The sequence below is a fragment of the Anomaloglossus baeobatrachus genome, chromosome 1, assembly GCF_048569485.1.
Source record: "Anomaloglossus baeobatrachus isolate aAnoBae1 chromosome 1, aAnoBae1.hap1, whole genome shotgun sequence".
NCBI classification, from domain to species: domain Eukaryota; kingdom Metazoa; phylum Chordata; class Amphibia; order Anura; family Aromobatidae; genus Anomaloglossus; species Anomaloglossus baeobatrachus.
In genome coordinates, this window is record NC_134353.1 from 372,793,617 (window position 1) to 372,814,882 (window position 21,266).

The 21,266-nt window shown below is 45.1% G+C and overlaps 1 protein-coding gene across 1 annotated transcript in view; it reads left to right on the forward strand.

Annotated features, from left to right (window-relative positions):
• The first annotated feature begins 1,944 nt into the window (after positions 1 to 1,944).
• PIK3R2 (phosphoinositide-3-kinase regulatory subunit 2) overlaps positions 1,945 to 21,266 on the forward strand; it is a 94,120-nt gene continuing 74,798 nt past the window's right edge. Inside the window, exons 1-2 of the mRNA XM_075352492.1 lie at positions 1,945 to 2,074; positions 19,085 to 19,855. Of these exons, the coding sequence (XP_075208607.1) occupies positions 19,525 to 19,855 (331 nt within the window). The 5' untranslated portion in view covers positions 1,945 to 2,074; positions 19,085 to 19,524. The remainder of the gene's footprint in view (positions 2,075 to 19,084; positions 19,856 to 21,266) is intronic.

Genomic DNA, 21,266 nt, shown 5'->3' on the forward strand with positions numbered 1-21,266 from the left:
CGACCATTTAGAGAAATCCGACCCCTTTTTTGTCATGTCAGTGAGAGGTTTCACAATTACCGAATAATTCTGAATACATTTCCGGTAAAGGTTGGTAAACCCTAGAAAGATCTGTAATGCTTTCAGGTTTTCTGCACAATCCCAGTCAAGTAGGGCACAGACCTTCTCTATCTGGATCCATCCGAAACTCCGAAGACAACAATAGGTACCCCACAAATTACACTTCTTTGACAGTGAAAACACACTTCTCCAGTTTGACATTTGTCTGTGTCTCTATATGTCTGTGTGTGTCTCTGTGTATGTCTCTGTTTCTGTGTCTCTGTATCAGTCTGTGTCTCTGTGTATATCTCTGTTTCTGTGTCTCTGTATCAGTCTGTGTGTCTCTGTGTGTGTGTGTCTCTCTCTCTCTGTATCAGTATGTGTGTGTCTCTGTTTGTGTGTCTGTGTGTCAGTCTCTCCACCGACATCATATTAGCTGACACATAAGCTGTCTTAGGCCCCTTTCAGACGTCTGTGTTTCAGGTACGTGTGACATCCGTTTTTAACACGGATGCCACACGTACCCATGTTATTCTCTGGAGTTACTCACACGACCGTGTTTTCACACGGACTGTGTGACCCCTCGTGGCCCCGCACGCACTCACGGAGACATGTCCGTTTTTCCTCCAACAGCACGAGTGTCACATGGATTGCACACTGATGTGATCTGCGTGACATCAGTGTGCCACGTACTGGAGAAAAGACTGGTCTTTGAAATAAAAAGATTTTCTATATTCACCTGTAACCAACACTGTTTTCTTCGGTTCTGCTGCCTCCTTCTTCTGAGCTCCGCTCATTATATTCATTGATTATTCACTGCACTGAGGACCTGGAAGCCGGAGCATCGCGGGGACAGCACCGCCGAGAACAGCATCGCCAGGGACAGCATAGCCGGGGACAGCGCCAGAGACAGCATCGCCGGTGACAGGTGAGTATTCAGCAAGTATCCAGTGTGTGTGCAGTGATGTCCAGGAGCTCATTGGAGTTCCCAATGAACTCTGATGAACTCATGAAGTCACCGTGGTGGCACCCGCTGTAGCGTGGGTGTCGTGGGGGTGTCATCAGGATGTCATCAGAGTTCATTGGGAACTCCAATGACGTCCTGGATGTCACTGCAGACACACTGTTTGCCGGATACTGACCTGTCTCCGCGATGCTGTCCTCGGTGGTGCTGTCCCCAATGCTGTCCCCGCGATGCTCCGGCTTCCAGGTCCTCAGTGCAGTGAATAATCAATGAATATAATGAGCGGGGGTCAGAAGCAGGAGGTAGCAGAACCAAAGAAAACAGCGCTGGACACAGGTGAATATAGAAAATCTTTTTATTTCAAAGACTCATGTTTTCTCTGGTACATGTCACACTGATGTCACACGTTTGCAAACACAGATGTCACACGCGTGACATACGTATGACCATACCAATGTGTGTGGCTTGTACCTGATCAAACAGGTACGTTTGAAAGGGGCCTTAAACTAAGGAGGTCCATTGTTGCCTATAGCAACCAATCAGAGCTTCTATTAATGACCTGTCGCTCCCAGCTCCATTGACTTTAATGTAAGCAGGTTTTTTGGCAAATAACTATAAAGCACGGGATTAAATTTCGCCTCAAAACATAGTCTATGGCGTTCCCTGAGTCAAATGAGGTGTCTGTGCAAAATTTCAGGCGCACACACACTGTATGGGGATTTATATGTATAATTATCCAGTATTGTGTGCTCCTGATTGTGCACATTTGGGCATCTTCTGGGATTCCGAGAAGTCTGTCAGCTGCCTCCTCCCATCTGGAACGACCCGACTATAGGTCACTAGCCGCCCCAATCGCCGGCTCCTCGCAGTCCCACAGCGCTCGGCAATTTCCGGGAGCCATCGGCTTCGCCGTGATACGTCACTTCGGGAGTTTCCGGAATCGCTCGGCTCTCACTCTCAGCTAAGCTGCATGATGGCAGCTCCCGGGAGCCTCGGTGTGTGAAGGCAGGAGGAGAACAGAGGAGCGCAGGGAAGGCCATGCACGGCGGATGGCGAGGGCAGCACAGAGCGGTAAGACGTGGCGGGAGCTGGCACTGCGCGCACTATGCGGACTGGCCATTAGGGGGGATGGGCACAAAGTTGCAGAGGAGACTGGACGGCAACTAGTTAGAGGAGCTCGGTGCCAGCTGTACCCAGGCCTGCGCACACGTGCGCCCCAGGCTCTGCGCTGGCCGTGCGGCTGCGCTTTGTGTGTGCGCCATATGTGCAGCAGCGCAGTGAGCGACGCCTGTGCGACTTCTGAGGGCAATCTGAGCGACCAGTGCCGATGCTGGAAATGGGGCTGCAGTACGTGTGTGTGGGTGTGTATATATGCATGTGTGTATATTTATAGAAATGTATGTGTATATATGTTATATAGATGTGTGTGAATATACACATGCACTTGTGTGTATATTTATAAAAATGTATGTGTATATAATGTGTATGTATACTGTACATTATGTATGTGTGTGTATATTTATAGAAAAGTTTGTATATTTTATAGAAATGTGTGTTGTGTGTGTGTATATATGTATATTTGGGTCTGTATTTATAGAAGTGTGTATATTTTATATAATATTGTGTCCCTATTATGTACACCCCTTTCACATGTAAAGCGCCATGGAATCGATGGCGCTATAATAATAAAAAAATAATACTATAAAAACAGGCATATTATCTCTTTGTATATTTTTTAGAAATGTGTATATTTATAGCAATATTTGTTATAGACTTGTGTGTAATACATGTATTCATATATCTGTTATATGTACATATACTGTATGTTATGTGTGTGATACATGTATATACATTTATGTATAGCTATGTATGTGAAATATACTGTATATACATAAACATCACACGCACATATACACATACGCATGTTCGCACCGTGCACCCTTAGAGGATTGCACTTTCCGGTGAGGCTCGGGACCTCCTGCAGGACAGTGAGCCGCTCGGGCCTTGCAGGTCTGCTCTGTGGCCTAGTGCCCAATCTCATGCAGGAGAAACCGAGTTCTCCCTATGTAACGCTTTGCTATGTGTACCAACCCCTCCCATCTATTTGCCCTTATATAAAGCAATATACCACACGGACGTCAGGCCGCCCATATATAATGCTGTAGAAGTGAGCCAGAGGCAGATAACACGGGAGGACGTTTATTTAGAGGAAAGGAGTAAGTATTCTGTCCACAAAGTTGTACAGACAGTAAAACCATGCAATGGCTCACCCCAATGACCCAAACCGAAAGTATTGTGTAGAAATGTACTGTGGCGTTACCCCACAGTGTGTTGTGTAGAAATGTACCACAGCGTGTTGTGTGCAAATGTACCCCACAGTGTGTTGTGTAGTAATGTATCATGGCGTACCCCAGTGATTTGTAGAAATGTACCACGGCGTACCCCACACTCTATTGTGTAGAAATGTACCACGGTGTACCCCACACTCTATTGTATAAAAATGTACCACGGCGTACCCCACACTCTATTGTATAGAAATGTACCACGGCGTACCCCACACTCTATTGTATAGAAATGTACCACGGCGTACCCCACACTCTATTGTGTAGAAATGTACCACGGCGTACCCCACACTCTATTGTGTAGAAATGTACCACGGCGTACCCCACACTGTATTGTATAGAAATGTACCACGGCGTACCCCACACTCTATTGTATAGAAATGTACCACGGCGTACCCCACACTCTATTGTGTAGAAATGTACCACGGCGTACCCCACACTCTATTGTGTAGAAATGTACCACGGCGTACCCCACACTCTATTGTGTAGAAATGTACCACGGCGTACCCCACACTCTATTGTGTAGAAATGTACCACGGCGTACCCCACACTCTATTGTGTAGAAATGTACCACGGCGTACCCCACACTCTATTGTGTAGAAATGTACCACGGCGTACCCCACACTCTATTGTGTAGAAATGTACCACGGCGTACCCCACACTCTATTGTGTAGAAATGTACCACGGCGTACCCCACACTCTATTGTGTAGAAATGTACCACGGCGTACCCCACACTCTATTGTGTAGAAATGTACCACGGCGTACCCCACACTCTATTGTGTAGAAATGTACCACGGCGTACCCCACACTCTATTGTGTAGAAATGTACCACGGCGTACCCCACACTCTATTGTGTAGAAATGTACCACGGCGTACCCCACACTCTATTGTGTAGAAATGTACCACGGCGTACCCCACACTCTATTGTGTAGAAATGTACCACGGCGTACCCCACACTCTATTGTGTAGAAATGTACCACGGCGTACCCCACACTCTATTGTGTAGAAATGTACCACGGCGTACCCCACACTCTATTGTGTAGAAATGTACCACGGCGTACCCCACACTCTATTGTGTAGAAATGTACCACGGCGTACCCCACACTCTATTGTGTAGAAATGTACCACGGCGTACCCCACACTCTATTGTGTAGAAATGTACCACGGCGTACCCCACACTCTATTGTGTAGAAATGTACCACGGCGTACCCCACACTCTATTGTGTAGAAATGTACCACGGCGTACCCCACACTCTATTGTGTAGAAATGTACCACGGCGTACCCCACACTCTATTGTGTAGAAATGTACCACGGCGTACCCCACACTCTATTGTGTAGAAATGTACCACGGCGTACCCCACACTCTATTGTGTAGAAATGTACCACGGCGTACCCCACACTCTATTGTGTAGAAATGTACCACGGCGTACCCCACACTCTATTGTGTAGAAATGTACCACGGCGTACCCCACACTCTATTGTGTAGAAATGTACCACGGCGTACCCCACACTCTATTGTGTAGAAATGTACCACGGCGTACCCCACACTCTATTGTGTAGAAATGTACCACGGCGTACCCCACACTCTATTGTGTAGAAATGTACCACGGCGTACCCCACACTCTATTGTGTAGAAATGTACCACGGCGTACCCCACACTCTATTGTGTAGAAATGTACCACGGCGTACCCCACACTCTATTGTGTAGAAATGTACCACGGCGTACCCCACACTCTATTGTGTAGAAGTCCTCGTCAGTGACTGGTCTTGCAGCAGTAATTCCCTCCCTATTAGTCGTTGAGGAATCTTAGTGACCATCCCAGGAGAACCTAACGGCAGCCATGTTGGTTGTCACAAAGGATATGACATAACTGGAGGACCGTGAAGGTGTGGTGTGCAGGACCAGGAGCCAGCTTAGTGTCTCGTACCGTCGTTTTCACCTAGTTCCCCTTTCCTGTTACACCCTGTGGCTCTGGTGTGCAGCACAGAGAAGGTGGGTGCGTCACATCTCAGAAGGGCTATGCGCTTACCAGCTGCTTTGTGTTGAGTGCAGGTTCTAGAGACCACTTGTTCTCTATGGCGTCCACTTTATGCTGAGGTCCACCATTATGCCATGATAAAGGTGGGGGGGGGCTAAAATGGAATATGGGGGGAATTCACCCACAGAAGATTTGTTGCAGGTTTTTTTAGGCCTGACAATGCGTTTCATGAATCTGAACAGGGCTGTGTCTGCAGCGTTCACTTATATTTCTGCATTACTTAATTACTGGTAGTGAAGTGTCTCTCCATTTTTTTTTTTATTTTTTTTTTTTTATGAAAAAAAATTGCTACTCACTGGGGAATCCAGAGTATACAGTATGTATCCTGTGGCCTTCTTTTGCCTTGGGCCAAGTTCATGCTTTGTATGTGCACTAGTCAGGTCCATAAATCTGACCAGACTAGTACACTGCATATACTGGATCACAGGGGGTGTCTGATTATTGGGAGGTACCTCCTAGTACACTGAATATACTGTACCACAGGGGTTGTTTCATTATTGGGGTACCTCTTGGTACACTGCATAGACTGTACTACAGGGGATGGCTGATTATTGGGGGATACCTCCTGGTACACTGCATATACTGTACTACAGAGGTTGTCTTATTACTGGGACACCTCCCAGTACACTGCATATACTGTACCACAAGGGCTGTCTCATTATTGGGGTATCTCCTGGTACACTGCATATACTGTTCTACAAGGGGGGTGTCTAGTTATTGGGGATCCTCCTGGTGCACTGCATATATTGTACCATGAGGGGGGTGTCTGGTTATTGGGGTACCTCCTGGTACACTGCATATACTGCTCCACAGGGAGTGCCTTTGTTGCCACTCATTAATGTCTGTGCAGCCGTGTAGTCTACCTCACAGCTGGCCCTTGTCATTGTCTCCCTCTGTGTACGAAACATGATGCCATGATGGTTCCTTGAGTCTGTTCCCAGTGCCGGTCAGAGCTAAGTGTTGATAACTTCCTCATGTCCGCTGCTCACTGTACGTTTATGTTCAGCCACTTACACAGCCTCCATAAGTATGTTCCCCCGTACTCGGATGCCCACAATTTTATGAGCTGCTCAGAAGGAATTATGCTGCTCTCCTATGCTGCTGACTCTCCACAAAACAAAAGCGTTCTTCATGCTGTGTATGTAGTAGAGTTGTATTTCTTCCCTGTTCTCCATTTTACATGTCTGTAGGTACAGGCAGGGACGACTTCTCCACCTATGTTGCTGTGAAGGCCATGCAATGTGCTGCATATAGTTGAAATCAGATGCTGGTCCATAGAATACATAGAAGACTTCAAATGTTAACACATCGTAGGGGCCAGGTAATCTTGGGCTAGAAAAAGGGTTTCTGCTTCCTGAACAGTTGGGTTCACACAATTTTGACCCTTTAACTTCCAGCGGATTAATAGTATAGCAGCGATAGAAGAGGTTAGAATACAAGTGCGGTTTGCCAGAGGTCCATCACCCCTCGTAACGTGATCGTGGGATGCCGATAGGTTGTCATGGCAGCCAAGGACCGAACAATGGCCCCCATGTTTGCCATAGTATTGCCAACAGACATAGTACATTACAATATAGAAGTATTGCAGTCTAATCAGGAATGAGTCAAGTCTCCCAAACATTCTGCCAGAATTGCTGATTCTTTTTTGCTGACTAAGGGGTACTTTGCACGTTGCAACATCACTAGCATCGGCTAGTGATGCCGAGCGCGATAGCACCCGCCCCAGTCGCACATGCAATATGTGGTGATTGCTGCCATAGCGAACATTATTGCTACGGCAGCTTCACACGCACATACCTGCTCGGCGACGCCGCTGTGACTGCCGAACAATCCCTCCTTCAAGGAGGCGGTGCGTTCGGCATCACAGCGATGTCACCGCGACGTCACTAATCGTCCGGCTAATAGAAGTGGAGGGGCGGAGATGAGCAGGACATAACATCCCGCTCACCTTCTCCCTTCCGCATTGCCGTCGGGATGTTTTTCGCTCCTGCGGGTTTACACACAGCGATGTGTGGAGCTGCAGGAGCGACAAACAACATCGTACCTGCGGTCGACCCGACATTATGGAAATGAACGACACTACACAGATCAACGATTTTCGACGCTTTTGCGATCGTTTATCGTCGCACCTAGGATTTACACGTTGCGATGTCGCTACCGGCGCCGGATGTGCGTCACTAACGACGTGACCCCGACGATATTTCGGAAGCGATGTCGCAACGTGTAAAGCCCCCCCCTTACTTTCTTTTGCATTCTCTTTTGTTGCAATGATAAAAATAGCAGAAACTTTCCATTGATGAGGAATCAATATCTGAAACTATTACATATATTTCTCTTGCACATCAAAAGCTGGCACAGAGACAGGCTGCTCGCACAGAACATACATTCAGGGGAAAAAGTACTGTATTTAGTCAGCCACCAATTGTGCAAGTTCTCCCACTTAAAAAGATGAGAGGCCTGTAATTAACATCATAGGTAGACCACAACTATGAAAGACAAAATGAGAAAACAAATCCGGAAAATCATCTTGTCTGATTTGGCAATTTTTTTGCAAATCATGGTGGAAAATAAGTATTTGGTCAATAACAAAAGTTAATCTCAATATTTTGTTATATATCCTTTTGTTGGCCCATTCCTCTATGCATATCTCCTCTAGAGCATGGATGTTTTAGGCTTGTCTCTGGGCAACACGGACTTTCAAGTCCCTCCAAAGGTTTTTTATGGGGTTGAGATCTGGAGTCTGGCTAAAGGCCCCGTCACACTAAGCAACATCGCTAGCAACATCGCTGCTAACGAACAACTTTTGTGACGTTGCTAGCGATGTTGCTGTGTGTGACATCCAGCAACAACCTGGCCCCTGCTGTGAGGTCGTTGGTTGTTGCTGAATGTCCTGGGCCATTTTTTAGTTGTTGCTGTCCCGCTGTGAAGCGCAGATCGCTGTGTGTGACAGCGAGACAGCAACAACTAAATGTGCAGGCAGCAGGAGCCGGCTTCTGTGGAGGCTGGTAACCAATGTAAACATCGGGTAACCAAGAAGCCCTGTCCTTGGATACCCGATATTTACCTTTGTTACCAGCCTCCGCCGCTCTCACTGTCAGTGCCGGCTCCTGCTCTGTGCACATGTAGCTGCAGGACACATTGGGTTAATTAACCCGATGTGTGCTGTAGCTATGAGAGCAAGGAGCCAGCGCTAAGCATTGTGCGCTGCTCCCTGCTCTGTGCACATTTAGCTGCAGCACACATCGGGTAATTAACCCCATGTGTGCTGTACTAGGAGAGCAGGGAGCCAGCGCTCAGTGTGCGCTGCTCCCTGCTCTCTGCACGTGTAGCTGCGTGCGCTGGTAACCAAGGTAAATATCGGGTTGGTTACCTGATATTTACCTTAGTTACCAAGCGCAGCATCTTCCACGCGGCGCTGGGGGCTGGTCACTGGTTGCTGGTGAGCTCACCAGCAACTCGTGTAGCCACGCTCCAGCGATCCCTGCCAGGTCAGGTTGCTGGTGGGATCGCTGGAGCGTCGCAGTGTGACATCTCACCAGCAACTTACCAGCGATCCCTATCGTTGTTGGGATCGCTGGTAAGTTGCTTAGTGTGACTGGACCTTTAGCCACTCCACGACCTTCATATGCTTCTTACTAAGCCACTCCTTCATTGCCCTGGCAGTGTTCTTGAGGTCATTATCATGCTGAAGGACCTAACCACGTTTCAGTATCAATGCCATTGCTGATGGAAGGAGGCTTGCACTCAAAATCTCACGATACATGGCCCCATTAATTCTTTCATGTACACGGATCAGTTGTCCTGGTCCCTTTCCAGAGAAACGTCCCAAGACCTAATGTTACCACCCCATGCTTGACAGTAGGCATGGTGTTCTTTGGATACAACTCAGTATTCTGTCTCCTCCAAACATGACGAGTTATGTTTCTACCAAACAGTTGTACTTAGATTTCATCAGACCATATGACATTTTCCCAATACTCTTCTTTATAATCCAAATGCTCTCTAGCAAACTTCAGATGGGCCAGGACATGTACTCGCTTAAAGGGAACCTGTTAGGCGCAATATGCACCCAGGAACACGAGCAGTTCTGGGTGCATATTTCTAATCCCTGCCTAACAGTCCCTGTATACACTAGCATAGATAAAGCGATCTTTAGAAAAAGTATTTCTAAAGATCTTATATCATACTTTATGCTAATGACCAAAGGAACTAGACCCCTGGGTGTTATATCCCCCTACTAGACCACCCTCTATTCATGTTTCTACGCCCACAGGGGCATACTAACATGCTAGTCTATGCAGCGTCACCAGCGGGGCTGCACATACCTGTGTCCACGGTGAACGCAAAGCTGAATGTCTCGGCACTGACCTAATCGCCTGACCCCGGGCTTCATGACCTCTGGGATCCAGTGATGTCACGTCAACTTCCTGCTCACCTGACATCACTGGAGCCATCCCCAGACTCCGTGAGTCACTGGGCTGTGAGCGCAGTTCCACCACTCATCCTAACCCAGCATACCTCCTGCTTGTGCGCTCTGCAGCAAAGGAGGAGTGAGCAGGGAGGTGCTGCACTATGACACTCAGCTGCGATGAGTGGGGTAAAGCAGCCCGGTGACTCACGGAGAGAGGGACCGGGCGAGGTGATGTCAGGTAGGTGAGCAGGAAGTTGATGGGACTTCACCGGATCCCCGAGGTCACGGAGCCTGCGGGTCAGGCGATGCGGAAGGGCAGTCTACAATAGTGCCGCTCACAGGCACTATAGGCACACAAGGTATTTGAGGGAAACCTTTTTTCTCAACATAATATCGTTGTGGCCAATAATGAATATGGGTGAACAACCCCTTTAAGGCTGGAATAGATAAATGTCAGTACTCTGAAATTGAAAAGTAATATTACTTTGCGCTAGGGCTACGTGGTGATGTGTCATGCAACACTGTAATCACATGACCTCTAATAATTGATTTTATTTTCTGTCTTTGGTCAACTGTGGCTTGTGTTCCATGAAAAGCCGCCGATGCCTTTAGATAAGTTGCAGTTCTCAGGGCTTCTGTCCAGCAGCCGCAGTTGACTGAGGTGACCTATGGACTGAGTCCTCCAAGCAATCTTGAAGCAAGTCTAGTTTCAACTTTTTCAACTGAAGTCTTTTGATACAGGTTATAGAGTTGAGCGGACCCATGAAAGTTTAGGTTCACAGGGTTCAGCTGGGCTTTAGTTAAAAGTTCTGTTTGGGACCCGCACTTGACCCTGGACTCCGAACCCCATAAAAGTCAATGGAGAACTTCTGTGCTGTAAAATGGTCATAGTAAAGGCTAGAGGGCTGCAAAATGGGGACAATTACCCTGCAAGTATGTGGATCCCACAGGATTCCATGCAGTTTTTTAAATTGATTTAATAAATATTTTTAAGTGACGTGGACTTCCCCCTATTTTTGGTAAGCAGACAACTGGGTGCTGGTATTATTAGGCTGGGAAGGCCCACGGCTATTTGCACCTTTCTGCCTAAAAATAGCCGCCCGCAGCCTCTCCAGAAGTGGCACATCCATTAGATGCGCCAATAATGGTTCTTTGCCTGACTGTTCAAAATTGCCTTGGTGCCGTGCAATCGAGCTAATACTTTTTGGGGTTGATGTCAGCTGTAAACTGACAGCTGGCATCAAGCCCAGGGTTTAGTAATAGATCCATCAGACACCTCTATTACTAATCTGGCAGGTATAGAATTAAAAAAGACACAGGAGGAAAATGCAATATTTCAATGCGATCTAAACAATAATCCAATTGCACACACCACAGAAATGTAACAACCTGAATTTTTGGGTATAGGATAGTGATGTTTGGTGTGTATTGTATTGTAAAGATATGCTCAGAAACATGGCGGATCATATTATTCCATTAGGAGGCACCTACACAACCTGAATTTTGGGTATAGGATAGTGATGTTTGGTGTGTATTGTATTGTAAAGATATGCTCAGAAACATAGCGGGTCATATTATTCCATTAGGAGGCTCCTATAAGAGGCATAATGAATTTGGAGCATCTTATCAGTGTTGTGCGCCTCGTCTGAAACGTTACTCCAGTCTGAAACATTTCTGGCTTAAGGAGTGCGCCACCATTTATTGACTTTATCCGATGGGTGTTGATATGCCTTGTCATGCACCGCCACCTCCCGGCCCAAAAATGGGATGAAAACGGCAAACGCCTCAAATGTTTTGTGCAGCTTCGCATATGAAGGTGTATTACACCTGAATATTGGGGTAAACACCATGGTGAATCTGGGCCTAAAGGCCACTTTACACACAGAGATACATCTGCGGCAGATATGTGGTTGCAGTGAAATTGTGGATAATCAGTGCCAGGTTTGTGGCTGTGTACAAATGGAACAATATGTCCATGATTTCACTGCAACCACAGATCTGCCAAAGATTTCTCTGTGTGTTAAGCCTGCTTTACACCTTACGATCCAGCATACGATATCGTATGCGATCGTAACCGCCCCCATCGTATGTGTGGCACGTTCAATTTGTTGAATGTGTCGCACATACGAGTAACCCCCGTCACACATACTTACCTTCCATACGACCTCGATGTGGGCGGTGAACGTCCACTTCCTGGAGTGGGAGGGACGTTCGGCGTCACAGCGACGTCACACGGCAGGCGGCCAATAGAAGCGGAGAGGCGTAGCTGAGCGGGACGTAAACATCCCGCCCACCTTCTTCCTTCCGCATTGCTGGGCGGGAGCCGCAGGACGCAGGTAAGATCTGTTCATCGTTCCCGGGGTGTCACACACTGCGATGTGTGCTACCTCGGGAACATTGAACAACCTCGCGTTCAATTCATGAGGAATGAATGGCGTGCGTGCGATGAACGTTTTACCGTTTTAATCGCATGTAGCTGTTACACACTGCAATGTACCGTACGATGCCGGATGTGCGTCACTTACGACGTGACCCCGCCGACACATTGTAAGATACATTGCAGCGTGTAAAGCGGGCTTAAAGTGGCCTTTAGGCTCAACTTCATTGTTACTTTTGTGCCTTTTTTATGCAGCAAAAATACTTTTATTTGCGCATTATTTATTTTCTATGCTTTTTTTTTTAAGTTCACTTTATTTGCTTTTTATTTAGCATTATGGTTATGGTTCTCTGGATGTTTATAGTTTAGTTTATCATTTGCGACTTTTCAAAATGTTGGTAATTGTTTGCACAACTGTACTCCAATAATACAATAATAATAAGTGTACAAATAAAAAAAAAGTATATTTAATGTTGAGCAAAATTCATCAACACGTATGTAACGTAGACCACAGGATAAAAAAAAAAGAAAAGTCTCTAACCATAAAAAAAATAAATGATGAAATTGCAACCTGGATCTCCTGGAGGTGGTTCTCAATCCCGCCTTATGTAACCTGTTAATGAAGCCCATTAATTATAAACCATTGAGATATTTCAACCTTTGAATTCAGAGTTTAAATACATTATCTTTTAAGACTAATAATTCTCATTGATTTTGAGGTGTCCAACTAAAAAGTAGAACTGGGAATCTCAAGTGACTAGACCTCACCTAGTCCGGGGGCATCTAGGAAACTTGTCTTTTTTTATTCTAGGGGGTGTACACTTTTATGTAAGGTTATTATTTTGTTGGCCATTCTGATGTACTTTTTTTTTTCCAGCTCTGCTAATGGTTTCTCAAGGGTTTTTCCAATATTGCGGTTTATCACCTATTCACTGAATGTTTGATTGCTGGACCAAAACCAATTACTAAATTGGATCACTGTGCATAAACTGTCCATATTGAGAAAACCTGTCTTATCTGTGGTGCAGTAAGTTTATATTTCGCCAGTTGCAATTTTGTAGACTAGCTCAACAGACGGTCTCCATGTTCCTTTCTTGTTTTCTCGCTGGGTGTTCTTGAAAGGGACAGTATTGTGCCTCTGGCATCCTGTTGTTCTATCTTAAAGTGAATCAATCACCAGGATTATCCTATATAACCTAAAGCCAATGCTATACTGGTGCCATCATGCTGATTCTAAACACCCCTTTAGTTGTCAGGATGTATAGATTTAGAAACACAAGCAAGTAAAAATTGTAAAATGAGCAGCTTTTTGAATAACAGCAGCTGCTGATCAGGTAATAGCTGGGGTGGGTATTCATATTGTTTTCCGTCCCCCTGCCTATTGTCCTCCCACTGTTTTTTATTCTAATTATATTATAGAATCGTTTTACTAAGTGACTAGAAGGACCTGTGCTGATGTCATACCAATGTGACCAGAAGGGGCGGGGCCTCAGCCAACATAGCTGATACCAGGAAGCAACATTATTTTTCTGTTGGCTGATGCCCCTCCCCTTCAGGTCACATGGGTATAACATCAGCACAGGTCCTTCTAGTCAGTAAAACGATTCTATAATAGAATTAGCATAAATAACGAGGAGAACAACAGGCAGGGGGACGAAAACCACTATGAATACCCACCCCAGCTATTATCTGATCCTCAGCTGCTGTCATTCAAAAAGCTGCTAATTTTACAAACTTTACTTCCTTGTGTTTGAAAACCTGTACATCTGAGCTGACAACTAAAGGTGTGTATAGAATCAGGCTGATAGTGCCAGTACTATATTATATAGGAAAATCCTGGTGATTGGTGCGCCTTAAATAAGTTAGTTTTTTTTGTTCTTTTTTTAAGCATGTATAGTAGTTCGGATGCGGCACACACTGATAAACCTAAGTGGCCAATCTTTGAATGATCTTTTTATAAAATCCTTACATTCGATGGTTGTTGATGAGGATTTTGTAGCTCTATTTCTGCGTGAAAGGTTACAGCTGTCAGTGTCACCACCCCATACCCAAATTGCTATTTGTGAGGGTATGCATGACCTATTTGCCATCCGCCATATCTAGCCCATCCACTTAGTGTATTATTTCATTAGCCTCTTATGTGGCAGATTTGGAGAGGGGGGTGCAATGAGGTGCCCACAGTGTCTGTGTTTTTTGAGACTTGTAGTGAGTGCTTCTGGTCTTGTAGAGGTTAAATGGATTTGGTAATTTAGCAACTGCCTTGGAGTGCAGACATCTGGTATATATTATGCTGGGGACCCCCTCCATCCTTCATCACACAATAGTCTTCTCTGCCGCATCCATGTTGAATGCATGTCCTCTGAGAAGGACTGGTTCAGCTATCTATGTATATGTTGTGTTATCTGCACGCCATTCTCTTTGTTACATCCCTTCAGAACTAGGTCATGCGTAGCTTGTGGCTTACCACTCAGCACAGTCCATCCTGGCAGAAAGGTATTTAATAAATTTGCCAGCCCCCCGCTATAAATTAGGAAGACATCACTATCAATACTGTTTTTGTGGCCATGTGACACCTTTTGTAAACTGTTGGGCCATAGGTCACATCTGTCAAGAAACCGAGAACTGTGCTCCATGGGAACATTGAACTTGAAAGACTTGTCAGTTCAGGGGGTGAAATAAATAATTCCAGTAACATTAACCATTTTAGTACTGTGTTGGCGGAAGGCTCGGTTTGTTTGACGCTGTGCCTCGCACCGAAACCCTTCGCTTCTTTACAATGTCGCCTTTGCTTCTAAAGCTAATGGCAGCAGGGTTAGCCTAGTCTTGTCTGACCTAGGGCTGCATCTGCATGGAGGTGTGGCATGTTTTGACTAGGTATGCATCTGAAGACTTGAGTAAATGTAACTCAACACAATAGAAAAAAGCTAACAAAATGACAAAATGTGGGTTTCTTTTTTCACACCTTTTATAGGGTCCTGTTATTAACACTGTGTTGTTAAAGTAGGGTACATAGGAAATTGATTTTTCTCGTGTCTCGTAAAGGACACCACCTCCTCTATAGACCACTGATTATTTCAGTCCCAGCTGCCAAGACCGTTCTCGGTCAGCGGACACTGGCAGGAGGAACTGTAGGTCACTGTAGTGTTGGTAATCTGGACAGCCCCTTTAAAGCGAATTTGTTAAATCTGTGTTAAAACTTGTATTCTCTAGGAAATAATTCTGAAGCTTAATTTCTTAGAGCCCTGCACTTTTGCCATTCCTCTGTTACGCCTACTAGAAATCTACAAATACATGGTCAACTGGGTGTTACCATTCCACTTGTCCAAGAGACATCTTCCTACTGGCTTGTGCTGTCATTACTGATTGGACAGGGTCATATTGTGTAGGCGCACACCCTCAACTGGTTATTAGTAGTGATGAGCAAGCACTAAGATGCTCGGTGCTCGTAACGAACAGTTAGATGCTTGGATCAGCGTTACTCTAGTACCAGAGTATAATGGGGGGCTAAGGAGAACCTGAGTATTTTTCTGGAAAATCTTCCAGAAAAATGCTCAAGTCCCCCCATTGCCTACCATTATACTCGAGTTACACACATCTGAGCATCCAACTGCTCTTAACTAGTCCCAAGCATGGTAGTGCTCACTCATCACCAATAACTATTGATGAGTGAGCACTAACATACTCTGTACTCATAACTAGCAGTTGGTTGCTTTGATGGTTGTCTGAAGCATGGTAGTGCTCGTTCATCACTAAGGCCTCTTTCACACTGTGGAGACACGGGGCTCAGTGGGTGCCCTCGTCCACTAAAACCCGCCGCCTTTAGAAAGACAGCGTGGCTCAGGGCTCATCCCAACTGAACGCTGGCCTCCTTAACCGTGGGCGTAACACTACTCAGACAACACAGGGTGAGGGAACCACAATAATTAGACTTTATTGGATCCCCAAACAATTAACGGCACATAACCAGCAAAACACACAAATGTAACAGGCAACAGAGTCTCACCCTTCCGCTGGCTCACCAGGGATTTAGAATGTCCATGCCTCACAGGTTCCAAGCTGTCTGAGGTCTGCAAAGTCTGTAACAGGTGACTGAACTGTCCCAACCTGAGTGTCCTCCTTGGGTAGTCCTGGTATGATGATAAAATCCTGGCAGCCGGGGTCGAAATCCCTAGACTGTGGATATGGTCTCCAACTGGAACCGGAGCCCCTAGATTGAAGCCATAAGATATCCTGATCCTCTAGTCAGCTCCAAAGAGCTTAGACTGGATCCATCAACCTTCATCAACAACCCCTGGTGGCTTAAAGAAGTCCTTTTTATAGCCACAACCTTCCACTTGGATACACTGCGTCCTCATCGATTGGTTGGACAAGATTGCTTCTCCCATTGGAGGAATTTCAAGCTGCATGGACAATGTTCATTTAAATGATGTGGGTAGAAAGACTGAGGGTGTACATGTAAACTGGGAGTCACCGACTAGACAATGGCTACTAAGGTAATTACATTATCAATACACAACTACAATACAATGGTTACTGGAAATGTCTGGAGAACAATACGTCTAGCTTTCAGTGGCCAACACAATTACAATGAGTCAACAAGAGTCTTGTAAAAACAATGAGGGACTTCTCCCCTGTCTATAGACAATCTATCATGCTGTCTGGCTGGATTTTAAGAAACTTTAACCCATGAGAGTCCATGTCATCACACACACATCAGTTTTTATTCCATCAGTCACAATCTGTATTGTGACAGATGCGTCGCAGATTGTGATAAAAATTATGCGATGAATCCCTGTAAAAAAAGTTTGTAAATCCAGTGCAGTCCTGTAGTATCTTTAAAAATATCCAAAATAATTTGTGCCAGTGTTCAGAGCGACGCGTTTCGACAGTGTCTTAGTCATGCTCGGACCATGACTAAGAGATACTGTCGAAACGCGTCGCTCTGAACCCTAGCACATAAATTATTTTGGATTTCCCAATTATACTTTTTATGGATCTATTTATAATAAAGATACTACAGGACTGCCCTGGATTTACAAACTTTTTTTTTTCATTATTCCTGGTTACCTCTGCCATCCGTGCGCCTCCTATTAGGATTGAATTGGGACTCCCAATATATCAGTGAGCTGAATATACTTTTTCTTTTCCTGTAAAAAAACGGATCCGTCGTGCCACTTTTTTCATGGAAAAGGTTATTTGGTATTGAAAACCGATATAACACCACACTGGATGAGAGAGAGAGAATCAATCTGTCGCCGGATTCTGTCATTTGACAGATTACTACGGATCCTGCGCCCATAGGGTTCCACTACACCAAACGACGGACGGCGACGGATGTCCGTTTCTTCGACGCACACAAAAACGTTACTGTGGACGTCGACTCCGTCCGACGGGCAAACATTTTTCGACGGATCTGTTGGGTGTAACTTGAGGCCATCCGTCGCTAATACAAGTCGGAGACAAAATTTGATGGATTGTGACTGATGGCAAAAAACTGATGTGTGAAAGAGGCCTAATAACTATTGATGAGTGAGCATTACCATGCTCTGTACTCATAACAAGCAGTTGATTGCTCGGATTGGCGCCTCTCAAGCATGGTAGTTCTAGCTAATCACTAATAACTAGTAATGAGCGAGCGCTATCATGCTCTGAGGCTCTGTACTTGAGCAGTTAGATGCTCGGATGGGTGTGTCTCGAGTACCCGAGCATGGTAGTGCTCACTCATCACTAATAACTAATGACGAGCGAGCGCTACCATGCTCTGAGGCTCTGTACTTGTAATGAGCAGTTAGATGTTGGGATGGGTGTGTCTCGAGTACCTGAGCACGGTAGTGCTCACTCATTACTACTGGTTATATGAAGTTGTCAAGTTATTCATCAGTTTCTTATAGGAGTAACCGAGGATTGTTACAAAGCAGAAGCACTAAGAGGTACGATAACATTATTTTTTTTCGGAGTACAACTATTCTCTAAAATAGACCTGTCTAGTGGTGGCAGGTCCTCTCATCTCTGGTCAGTGAGTGTGAGGTGGACAGTGATTGTCATTTGTCAGACTCAGCCATTGAACTTGCCTTTGGCCCAAATACTTTTATCTGAAAAGCCTGTAAATCTTTCAGCGCATGGCACAGGAATGCTGCTGTCTGGCTGTGGCGGGCCACTAAAGTGTTAAGGCCCTTCCTGTCAGGCCGCTGTCAGGGAGAGGATTTCATTCAGGGCTAAATTGCTGTAAATTCTCAGTTTCTTTGTCTCCAGAGGCAGGAGTCGGAATTTTCTACTAGCAGATGTGACCTACAAACTGCATCTTCTTGTACATGTACCTTCTATTCATTGCACTGCATCCTGCTCTGCTTCTGTCCACATAGTCCACTGTGGTGTAGTGTTATAGCAGTAGTAAGTTCCTTCTTAATCAACGTGACCCTTGAGTAATGCACTACAACATTGCATAAACCAATATTGTATGCGAGTACTAAATGCTACTGTTATTAAATTGATCTCTTTGGCCTGATGAGGCTGGTATACTTCCAGAATCTGTCAGAAACCCCTCCCAATGTAATTATTTTTGAAAGTTTGCACTTAATCTCCTACCTAGTCTAATAGACAGTTTCTCAGTGTCCCTCCTCCCTGCTACTGCAGACACCTAATACTGCTCGGAAGAAGCTGTAACTATCAGTCCGGCTGGGTGTCTGGAGACTGAATACACTTGTGCTCTCTAGGTCTATCAATCTAGATGGACTCATTTCAATGTCAGAATTATATGTGGCATTTCAAAGTAAGTACTCCAGCCTCATCAAGCCTACAAAATTTTTTTCATAGGATATGGAAATTTTATAATGGAATCTGGTGACTGATCCACTATTTCTAAGCGATCACCTAGCCTTTTTCTCTAGCAAATGTTCTTCTTGTCTTTCAGATCTGAAATCCTCAACTCGTTGAGCGTTGATCAAAGAAGCATCAACAACCATAAAGACGATCCATCCTCCATTTTGTTGTTTTTCTTCCATTTGCCGCATGATCCCTGAAAAGTCCTGGATTATGTTTGTCGCACTCTTCCTGTGCTCTATCATCTGGCTGAATAGAGGTTTCAAGCTCAGAATAAGGGGCAGCTAGAAACATAGTTGTCTTGGTCACGCTACGTTCTGCTTTCTCTCTACTTATTATCCAAACTTCACTTTTGAAGACGTGAATCCTCCCTGTAAAATAATGCTAATGGAAAGCCCATCTGCTTTTGCAGCCTAATTCTTTTTTTTTTTTTTCCAAAATTTCCGTGGTGCCATAATGCGCTAAGAACATTATTGACCACCGGAGAGGTCTAGGACATTTAGAGGTCGTAACGGGAAACATCCTGTACAAATGTCAGCCGAAGGGTTCCAGTATAGAGCTCTGTATCCGTATGAGAGAGAACGAGAGGAAGACATAGACCTTTTGCCTGGTGATGTCCTAACGGTCAGTAAAGCATCTTTGTTGGCGTTGGGGTATAAAGATGGAGATGAGAGGGACCCACACCGCCTTGGTTGGATCTTGGGAATCAATGAAAGAACCAAGCAGAAGGGAGACTTTCCAGGAACTTACGTTGAATTTATCGGACCCGTACGAATGTCATTGCCAGCCCATCGTCCACGTGGGCAACGACCACTGCCTGCAACGCCTACTACATCTAGGATTGACCCATCCAGCTCATCAGGTAGGTTACTTTTGCTCTTTTCTAATAGTTCCAGCTACAATTTTCTGTGGTTTTTCTATACTATTCCCAAGTAAATGGCCTCCTGAAGTAAAATTAGTAGCAAAGAAAATGTTGTGCCCTTGCTTTCCTCTGTGATCCATTGATGGAGCTGAATGTTTTGGTGCCATTTGACCATTGAACTTTTTCCATTTATGGTTTCCTTTAGACACGGCATTTGTTCTACCATGCCTTTCATTTACTGATATACAGTGCCCCACATTATTAGAGCCTAGAAAAGAGGCTCTTTATTTGGAGCCCTGACCACACATCCAACACTTTAAAGAAAACTCACCCATCGAACATACTCTGATGTAGTTACTTGCTCACGCATGCACAACCTTTCCGCCTCTTGTCAGTACGCCGCTACAGCATAGTGTGCCCTATCCATGAAACTCGGCTTGTTCTCTGACTCTGGCCCACAAGCTGTCGGCATCAAAGAAAGGGCAGGGAGGGCCAGCCGGGCACATAATTCCTCTTTTGTTCCTCTCCATTCCTCAAGCCAGCTCCGATATCGTCCCTTGTCACAGACATTTTCTATAGAGTACAGCTCTCTGCTTGCCAAATTTTTTTTTTTTTTAACCGTTTAGGGTCTAAAACAGACAATGGCATAGAACAGGGGAATGAAAAGGATCTGTTTTGTGGAAATTCTGCTTAGAACATTAGGTCTATAGGCTAATGTTATATCTTAATAATCCATAGTGATTTTTTTTATGGCGTAATATAGGCCGTGACAACTCTTTTAAGACCTATAACAAGACCATTGCAGATTATGTATAGCAGTACCTGCAGGCTGAAGCGTACGTGTTAGTGCCACACAGTCCTGTCACTTTGTCTTGCTTTATTTAGACAAGTTTTCACGTTGATGGATTATATTTGCGTGTGATATTTCCCTGTGCTGCAGACATTGCAAGTCTTGCTGAAACCAGTTTGAGATTTGATCTTTTTTTTTTTTTCCTCTCTTTTGAGCTTTTGAGACACGTGGTAAAAATCCAATTGGTTGTATGGGAAGCAGCAAAGCCGAGCAAGAGAAAAATCCCTCCTGGAACATGGGAGGAGGAGGGGGAGCGCCTTCCATGTCTCTGGCAATTATTCCCCTCTTATGGCGTGAGAGTATTCTTCTCATAGTTTCCAGCGTGATGATTTTTTTTGCAAAAGACGATGAAAGTAGAGAACGTCTTGCTGTGCATACACGATATGGTTGATGTGTTCCCGGGTTGTCAGATGAACACATTTACAGAATGCTGCAAATTTAGGCCTCAAGCACAAGAAACCTAATGCAACTAGAAGTCTATGGGGCCCACCATACTCACATGTGCTCCCAATTCATAAGAAGATACATAGTCTCCTCTGTCAGATTCTGCATGAATTGGCT